General features: G+C 47.1%; 5 protein-coding genes across 5 annotated transcripts in view; 3 read left to right on the forward strand and 2 right to left on the reverse strand.

The window, feature by feature from the left end:
• LOC126575240 (tyrosine-protein kinase-like otk) overlaps positions 1-960 on the forward strand; it is a 47,084-nt gene extending 46,124 nt beyond the window's left edge. The window contains exons 10-12 of the mRNA XM_050235843.1: positions 4-197; positions 279-618; positions 689-960. Coding sequence (XP_050091800.1) covers positions 4-197; positions 279-618; positions 689-796 — 642 coding nt within the window. The 3' untranslated portion in view covers positions 797-960. The remainder of the gene's footprint in view (positions 1-3; positions 198-278; positions 619-688) is intronic.
• The window catches only part of LOC126575241 (unconventional myosin IC), a 143,880-nt gene that overhangs the window by 53,193 nt on the left and 81,799 nt on the right, over positions 1-8,888 (forward strand). The window lies entirely within an intron of this gene.
• LOC126575251 (uncharacterized) lies at positions 3,676-4,702 on the forward strand. Its single transcript, XM_050235856.1, has 2 exons — positions 3,676-3,786; positions 3,855-4,702. The coding sequence occupies exons 1-2, from the start codon at positions 3,739-3,741 to the stop codon at positions 4,446-4,448; spliced, it is 642 nt and encodes a 213-aa protein (XP_050091813.1). The 5' UTR covers positions 3,676-3,738; the 3' UTR covers positions 4,449-4,702.
• LOC126575243 (conserved oligomeric Golgi complex subunit 8) lies at positions 4,920-7,134 on the reverse strand. The gene is made up of 3 exons (XM_050235848.1): positions 7,018-7,134; positions 6,452-6,939; positions 4,920-6,377 (listed from the first exon to the last, which is right to left on the reverse strand). Exons 1-3 carry the CDS (start codon positions 7,070-7,072, stop codon positions 5,058-5,060), a joined length of 1,863 nt encoding a protein of 620 aa, XP_050091805.1. The 5' UTR covers positions 7,073-7,134; the 3' UTR covers positions 4,920-5,057.
• Positions 8,493-8,888, reverse strand: part of LOC126575242 (E3 ubiquitin-protein ligase SH3RF1) — a 13,417-nt gene continuing 13,021 nt past the window's right edge. Inside the window, exon 10 of the mRNA XM_050235847.1 lies at positions 8,493-8,888. This exon is cut by the window's right edge and continues 677 nt beyond it. The gene's annotated coding sequence lies outside the window, so the exon portion shown is untranslated.

Raw genomic sequence — 8,888 nt, forward strand, 5'->3', positions numbered from 1 at the left:
CAGGGTGATTTGAAGCAGTTCCTGTTGGCGACCTCACCGAAAACGACGCCACCAAATGGTACCGTCGATAAGACGGCCTCCGGGGCAACGGCACAAGCGACCAAACCACCACCACTCAATGTGCCACAGATTCTTGCGCTTGCCCATCAGATCGGACGTGGTATGGATGCCATCTATAAGGCGCGCATCATCCACAAGTAAGACTGGCCTCGCATGAGCATCGATCGAAGGAACTCTTGACACTAAATGAACCCTTCTCTCTCTCTCCTTTTCTCCAGGGATCTGGCCACACGGAACTGCATCATCAGCAGTGACTTCTCGGCAAAGATCTCGATGCCGGCGCTGGCACGGGACAAGTACAGCCGGGAGTACTGCCGTCACCGGAACCAGCTGATGCCGGTACGCTGGCTAGCACCGGAGTGTTTCCACGAGGATGACTGGTCGATCAAGAGCGATGTGTACGCGTTCGCCGTGCTGGTCTGGGAGCTGTTTACCAACGCGACTGAACTGCCGTTCAAGGAGCTAACGGACGAGGAGGTGATCTCAAGCGCGGCCCAACCGGGCAAACTGGAGCGCCAGTTGGCCGAGGGTACACCCGAGGCGTTGCACAAGATTTTGGTAAGTCCGGAGCGCGCAGACCCTTGGGTAAGGCGGTAGTTAACGGTTTGTTGTTTTCCTCGCTCCACAGACATCATGCTGGTCGACCAATCCGAAGGAGCGACCATCCTTCAGCCAGCTAGTGGTCGCCATCGGTAACTGCCTGCAGAGCGAGTATCCCAAGGAACCGGCGGAATGAAGCAGCCGCTCTCATCATAAGCCATCGCTACATTGGACGTAATCTCGCGCTTCATTCTTTCCCCTTGGGTTTTGTTGTTGTGTGTCCGATCGGGATTCGATTGTGTCCTCATACAACCGAACATTGCACATTAGGTTTCAAGAGACCCCTTTTCCATCATTTGTTCGATCGTTTTTCATCTACAACGAAAGCATGCCATGTGAAGGTGATGGTTGTCTGTAGTAACCAGTGGACTGCAGCCATGCATTGTCAGCATATACAAGGCCCACTTGGATTGGTTCTTAGTTTCCAAAAGGCTCCAAAGGAACCGAGGAGAGCATAAATCGCTCGCAGCCAATAGAGGGAGTCGCTTAGCAGCCAATAGAGGGCTGGTAATTTCGTGGAACCGCAGTAACCCTCTTATACACCGTGGACACTTGCAACTCCACAATTACAGAGCGATAACAGACGGATAATATTGAAGGAAAGGGAAGGAAACAGTAACAATAACACTGCCAGTAGGATCTTCGTCTCCAAGCAGAACGCACCGTTTTTGACCGAAGAGCAACATCCAATCCAGCTAGCTATAAGTACTTGTACTCTTGATCAGTTATTGTTCGCTTTTTGAACGTCTCACCGCTAGAATAGACATACAGAGAGAGGGAAAAGAGGGAAAGGGGTTGAGAGATGCAGCTAAAGAAAAAGAAATGGCACGGTCCTTTGCTGGGGCTCCAAGCGCCAGCGCAATCGCTTCTTGTTCCCGCTTACCTTAGCAAAGCCTCTAAAGAAACTCATTACGCGTATGCCATAACGTAACAGCATTTACTCGGATGATTAGCGAAGTGTGCAGCAGACTAAAAAACTACCGTGAATGTCTTGCAGCTGCTCCTATCATCAGCATCACCAACATCATCACTATCATCAACGTTTCTCTTCATCCTTTTCACAATGCTCTTACTCCTTAAGCTTAAGCGCGCTTATCTGCCGCTGATTGCCAACAAGATGAAGAATGAAGAAGAAGAAGAAGCAGAAGTAGAAGCAACCGCCAGGTGATGCATTTATCCGCGATTATCATAGTTGGCGACAACACGCCGAGTAAGTTGATGGGGGGATGATCCTCGAAACCCGGTACGGAGCGGTTGCTAAGATGCAGCAGCAGCAGCAGCGTTGCCACGTGTGCGTATCCGTTAGTTATTGGTTTGAATTTGGAATCGTCTTTTGCACTGCACCAGACTTTTGTAAATACCCAGTGCGCGTTAAGTGATAATGTTTTAAGGGCGGTCATTGACGCTCCGTCGCTTTTTTTTTAGGTCTATCGGTTTTAAGTGCTCTAGTAGTAAGTTATTTGTGCGATCTTTTATCTGAGTGTGTGATGCTCCGGAGAACCTTTATGATGTTACGGAGGAAATTTCATTTTTTGATGAATGCTTTCGATGAAATGCTCTCATCGGAGAGGCGAACAGCTAGTTCATGCGAGCTCGATGATGATGGTATCCAATATGAAACACACAACACAAAAACATCTAGTCATCCATGTTCAATCTTCTCCAGTGCACTCTGTTGTTGTGGTTCGTCTTCGATAGCAACAATGGATGCCACTAGCAACCTATTGGCCATTATGATTTAAATATATCCCTGCCCCTTTAGTGTACGGTGGTATCTCGTATCTCTTCAAACGGAATTCTCTTTTAGTGAACTACAGCTATAGTGCATAAGCATTATCGGTTAGAGGATGGTTCTGTAAGACGTTTTCTTTCTCTACGGAACACGGATTTTGGCGGAAATGAGGACGAGGAACAGAGGGACATCGATCGAAGCAAAACAATTACAGTAATTGTGAGTAAGCTAGCGTCCGGATGGGAAATACAATAACATATTATAGTAACAGTTTCTTAAGCAAAACTTATATACATATATTATATTATATTATATTATATTCGCGATCACCAAGTGGTAAGTTAGGGAGGAGAGTAAGGAACAGATCACATGGTGCTGGGTAGCTGCGAGAAGAATCACATCAAGAGGAGGGAGAAGCTGGCATTGCACGGTGGCCCATTCTCTTCGTTCTGTACTGCGCCCGCACCACGCACCGTGTGATGGCGTTCATTGAATCATAGCTCTAAGCACTCGGATCGCGCAATCGTGATGTGACAGTAAAAAATGGAGATCAATAAAATCGATAAGTATTATGAGAAAGCTTAATATTATGGAACCACCACGCTTATGGTATTCTTCCTTCGGAGGACACAGTAGCATCCGAATACATTAGGTAAATGGGTAATTTAGGGTTGTGAGTGCCCTAAATGGGGTACTAAAGTTTTTTTTGTTTAAAAAAATAGTATCAACAATTTTCATAAAATCTCTACGGGGCTACCTGGCAAAGAGTGTACAGATTATGTGTTAAAAATTTCAAATCAATCGGTCTAGTAGTTTTTGCGGTACGATGGGCACCGACTTTGAAAACGTTGATTTGGGGAAACGCTCTTCAAAGCAGCGTGCTGTATGGAGCCTTGTATGAAACGTAGATTTTCAAAAATCTATAACTTTGTCAGTTTTGCTTCGATTGTTCCAAATAAATAACACAATGTTCTTAAAAGGATCGGCATTCAGGGGAAAATGTTTAAAATAGGGGTCACAAAAAAATTAAATACCGAAGCCCCCCCCCCCCCCCCCCCCCCCCCCCAAAAAGAGACTAGTTTTTTGGATCAAAGTAGGCTACACCCAGTGGCTACACATTACGCGATTTACGCCACAAACATTATTCATCACATACTCATTGAATGCGCGACATACATGTTCTCTCGAGTCTCCGGTCATTTAAGAAGGTTCTTTGCCGCGGCAAGCAAGCTCGCAGCTGCTAGCCCCTTTTGCCTTTATTCAACAATTAGCGACCAGTGCGCTGTTTCTTCATAAAACCGACCACGAGTTGTGTTATCCACAGGCACAGGAAGAAATTACGAAAAATGAGCTCATTGGAGTGTGAAACTTCAATCGATTCGCTCCCAGAAGAGGTAAGCACGCAAAACATTTGTTAACCGATCGAGCGGATTGTTCTTTATTGTTGCTCTTCCGATTGCAGGTGCTTTGTATGATTTTCGACCAATTGAATGTGGAAGACGTGAAAAACGCGTCGTTAACTTGTCAAAGATGGAGCAACATTATATTCCTGACCCCCTACGTAAAAAGATTTCGATTTAAAATAGAACTATCAAATCCATGGACACTAACGAAAGGGCGAGTAATGTGCTTCAAGACGGCGATGAAGAACGTGGTAGATTATGTGAACGATACAAAGCGATGTTACAGACATTTCGTCCTAACCATGGAACACATCGTACCTGATGATTTGCAATCAATATGGGAGTGTCTTCATCCGAAGATAACGGAAAGTATCTACTCGCTGGAGCTTAACCTTAACAACATTTCTCCAGATAGTGTTCGTTTGCTGGCCGAAACGATACCTCTGATGCCGAAGTTACGATCGTTAATTTTTTTCGAGTGTGGCATGCGGTCCCTCCCTGGTCAGATTACCGTTCTACGTAGCTCGTCTGTTCAGCACCTGGAGCTTCGTTTAACTGACAATATTAGAATTATATCGGATATGCCGGAGCTGAAAACATTTGTAGGACCTCTGAGCGTACTTGCTCAACCGGATGGCACCGGTGCTCGCTAAACTGAACTAAACTAAACTTGTCAATAAAATGGACAATATGTCCAAGATCTAAGTTTTCTAGTTTAGTTAGCTGCAATGTATCAAAGTCACAGTTAAAAACACAACGATTCCCAGAATCCAAGGAGCTGGAATGAAATCATTACATTGGCGAAGATTGGAGAGCTTACAGATGTGTTTTATAATTGATGGATCGGTAAACCAGATAGTTCATATTTGAAATGCAATTCCATAAGCTTCGGGCACATATTGCATATAGCAATGAAGAGCTCTGCTTTCAGTTGGGCACGTGAGCTGAAGTTTGTGAATTGTGAAATAGAACACAGTTGTCGTGAGGAACTCGAGAAAATGTATCCCAATTTTAAAAACCTTTTTTGAAACCTATCGCAAGGGGATCTATATTCAGGGGGAAAATCAGAGAAGGAAGAATGAACTTTAAGCCAACTAACGAATTAAACATCAATAAAGAAGATCTTAATTATTTTATAAAGCTCAACGCTTTCTGTACTTTTTACTTTAATTTTACCTTATACACGCAACAACAAACATTACTGAATGGAAAGCTAAGGTCGTTGCACTCACCCCTATCACCACATCGTGTCCGTAGTTCGCCTAGGATGCCTCGACCTGTTCACCGGCCTCCTTTTCCATCGATGCATCATCCACAGCCTGCTCAGCCACCTGCAGAGTCTCCAGTTTATCCGTCACTTCGGTCGTCAAATCATCGATCTCTTTCGTCGCCGCATCATCCGACGTCCGCGGTTGCTGCTGCTGCTGCTTGCTGGTGGTATCGATCCGATCGGGTAAAAGATAGGCGATCGGTTGTAGAATGCGTGTTTGTGCCAGATACGACAGTCCATGCTTTTGCAACGTTAGCACATTGATACCGAGCTGGCTGGCCAGTAGGGCCGGTGGGAAGATGACGTGAATGCAGCGCTGCAGATACGGTACGAGATCGTACGCGAAGCAGGTACACAACCGCACGAAGCATTCACGCTCGGTCGGTGAGAACGCTTGCTGCTCCTGGCGGTACAGATCGAGAATGGAGCGTGCGACACGTTCCAGCGAGTCTTCCAGGGCGCTCGATACCGTTGTGGCCAGTGCCAGCGGGGAGCAAAGCCGCAATTCATTGAAAACCACCAGCAGCGCGTTACAGTAGACGGCGAGCGGTTCAAAGTCGAGCAGTGTCTCCGGCGGATGAACACCGGATGCCTCATCGACCGGGAGCGTGGTGGCCGACCGGCGGATCATACTCGGTACCCGGTTGATCAGCGTGTACCGTTCAATGTCGGCCGCAAATTGACCCGTAATGCGTGTAACGGACGATCGAAAGCGACTACCAATCACCCGCACGAACACGGGTGCCACCAGGGCCCGGAAGTCGATGCCGACGCGGCTGAACGATAGACCAAAGTACATACACTGACCGAGGATGGTGTCGAACGTGCCAATGTCCCCGGATGTCAGATCCTGTTCGAGCGTTTTCACAAACTCACCGATCTGATCGAGCAACCAACTGTGGAATACCTTTCGCTCGTCACACACCATCGGACCTCCGCGAAGGTCCAGAATGTCGTGACTCAACGTCGACGTGGTCAACGGTATCGGTGCCGGTTCCCCACCGATGTCATCGTCCGGGAAGATTGCACGATACTGTGTGATGATGTTGAACAGCTGGACGCGCGTTACTTCGATCGTTTTCGTCAGATGCTGCTGTGCGTCGTCCGTCGGGATGGCAACGAGCAGCTCCCGTAACCAGCCCGTCCGTATCTGGAGAAACTTGAGCTTTAGTTCAGCGGGTGAAAAAGCTTGCATCCGGCGCAGATAGCCCACCACCTGGAGGCACTTTGGTAGCTGCAGATCGGTGCGCAGTTGCCCCAGCAGCTGCATCAGCATGGTATGCCAGGCTCCCTCCACCGCTTCGCTGATACTCTGTGAAACCCGAAAAGCGCACAACATGGTTAGCCATGAACTGCAAGAACTCTCTACGACCGGTCAGCGCCTACCGCAATCACAGGAATGTTGCCGTGCTTCGAAGCCAACCGCTGCACGTACGCCGACAGTTCGAGCGCCTCCTCGTACTTGCCCTCCCGGATACAGCTATCCATCAGCTGAGGAAGCTCCAGTATCTCCAGCAGCTCCGCGTTACGGTGCAACGTGAGCGAGTTCAACCGTCGTGCGGTATTGATTTCCCCCGAACCCTGCAGAAACGTTTGGCATGCGGTGATGAAGCGGGGCCACTTTTCGTCCAAGCAATCGAGCTTCCGCTCGGTGCCCGTGAACTGTCGGTAGATTTCACGCGAACTTTCGGCCGTCCGGATGAAGGTAGGATAGTGTGCGATGGCCAGCTCCTGCGTTTGCTCCACATTTTGCCGGTGTTCGTCCTGCAGCCGCACCCGTTCCTTCTTCAGCTCCTCGGCCTTGTACGTGCCGAGCTTCAGCAGATATTCCAGCACTTCCGTCGTCGCCGTGGGATCCTCATGATTTGTTAGCTCTGGGAAGGGTGCCACATACAAAAGGCGATGATGACGCTACAGTGTGCTCGTTAAGAAACAGGAAAATAATCTCATACCTTCGTAATCCTTTGGAAAGATGAATTTCAGTAGTTTTTCACTTTCGTAGTCCATTCCGGGTGCGGGGTGGATCTTCACAAAACGCAACGTCAACAAACCCGGCTGTCAAAACAGAGTGCACTAACCCTTGACGGCAGCGTTAACCCTTATCACCGTTAAACGGCCGTTCAAATTCAAAGGGGCCTTCGCCTTCATGCGGTCCCCTATAATTGGCGAAAGAATGCACAGTAAAAGTGTACAAGTAGCACATTTTCACTGGATGATGTTAAGTGCCTCGCAATTCGTTAAATCTCAATGTTTGATTTCGGAACATCCATGGCTGCTTCGTTGAACACTCGCTGTAACATCGACACTGATTTGTTTTCTTTTCTGTTTTATTCCTTCCTAAGTACGACTATCCGACGATCCGAACTCCGATCTGCCCCAACACACACGTACAGAGGCACAGGCACACATACACATAATACACAAACATTCATACAAGAGACAAACGAATACCATCGCCAGTTAAATTCCGGTCGCATTAATCGCACGAGAGCTACTAAGGTTGCTAGTAGCTTAGCAACCATCAGCAACCCAGGCGCTCTACGAAGCGCTGCCCGCGCACAGGCGGTTGCTATAGCTTACGCCGGCGGTACCACGCGCTTACTTCCTCGAAAACAAACGGAAAGCACTCCAATAAGGGGTTTGGTGTTTTTGGTGATTCTAAAACGGTTTAACCTGTATTCTTGTCCGGGCATCAGAGGGCAGCAGAGTGCCAGCGAAAACCAAAACCCCGTCCGCCGGGACCCCCCGTGTTTTAATACGCCCATCGGTTTCGCATTGATATATACCACACATTCGTTTATCTAGACTAGTGCGCCACCCTGTCTGTTTGTAAGTCGTATCTCGCCAGGGATAGCTATACTTCTCCCTCTACGTATTACCTAGGATTGACACCGCGGTGTCCCCCCGCGGCTCTTCTAGTCTAGAGTATCTTTTCATCCTACCCATTATGGCTACACAATACACTTGTTCCATTCAGCTGTACTTTTGTATCCTCCCTATATGTATGTATATATCTATTCTCATTTAACTAGACACCATTTTCGATTTGTTGCGTTTTGTTACACTGCTCTGCCGTTTAATCATTTATCTAAGTACCATTTATAGTTCCCTTTAAATGTTTCGCACTGAGACACAACGAATACGTTTACCTATCATTTCACACGTTCCTTTATAATTTCCGTGCTTTAAGGATAATAGTACTTATTCCATTTGTTCCTACACTTCCGCCCGAAAGCCTACGACACCCACTGTGTGCGCGATTTGTGCCTTGTTGGTTGTTGTTTTGTTTTAAAAAATACGCTAAATATCAATCACACACGTTGTTCACAGAGATAACAAGTACGCAGAGTATCCACTTTACAGGGGACGCTGTCCGAGTGGTTTGACGATGTGGTGTGGCAGAGTACGGGCTCCTTGCTCTATCTAATCGGATTGGCTGCTTTTATTCATTGCTTTACAGTTTTTGTTTGTAATATCGCTTCCTACACTGTACCTCTCTTTACTTACTATCTGAGAATGGCGAATAAATGTTCATAAAATACTTCGAGACACTTCGGCAGGCTTTCAATAAAAAGGTGTTAACAAATAATGGATCTAAAATATGAAACGGATTGCATACGGTTAAAATGGAGCTTAGCAAAATTAAAACTTACAGCAAACTGATCAAACAAATACACAATCTTACGCATCACAATAATATTTCTCCTCTTCCCACACGACGCACTTATACACTACCGAGAGCACCTATCGAAACCGAAATCAGACTATTGGTCCTCTTCCTCCCTTGTTGTTCCTTTCCACTTCCATGCATGCACCACTCCGT

The sequence above is a fragment of the Anopheles aquasalis genome, chromosome 3 (assembly GCF_943734665.1).
Source record: "Anopheles aquasalis chromosome 3, idAnoAquaMG_Q_19, whole genome shotgun sequence".
NCBI lineage: Eukaryota > Metazoa > Arthropoda > Insecta > Diptera > Culicidae > Anopheles > Anopheles aquasalis.

What these genes read in the sequence shown, in the direction of transcription:
- LOC126575251 (XM_050235856.1), top strand. Translation starts at nt 3,739, where the DNA reads ATGAGCTCATTGGAGTGTGAAACTTCAATCGATTCGCTCCCAGAAGAG. An exon ending in TCGATTCGCTCCCAGAAGAG is followed by an intron (nt 3,787 to 3,854) that starts GTAAGCACGCAA and finishes TTCCGATTGCAG; the next exon opens with GTGCTTTGTATGATTTTCGA.
- LOC126575243 (XM_050235848.1), bottom strand. Translation starts at nt 7,072, where the DNA reads ATGGACTACGAAAGTGAAAAACTACTGAAATTCATCTTTCCAAAGGAT. An exon ending in CTTTCCAAAGGATTACGAAG is followed by an intron (nt 6,940 to 7,017) that starts GTATGAGATTAT and finishes CACCCTTCCCAG; the next exon opens with AGCTAACAAATCATGAGGAT. An exon ending in GCAACATTCCTGTGATTGCG is followed by an intron (nt 6,378 to 6,451) that starts GTAGGCGCTGAC and finishes CGGGTTTCACAG; the next exon opens with AGTATCAGCGAAGCGGTGGA.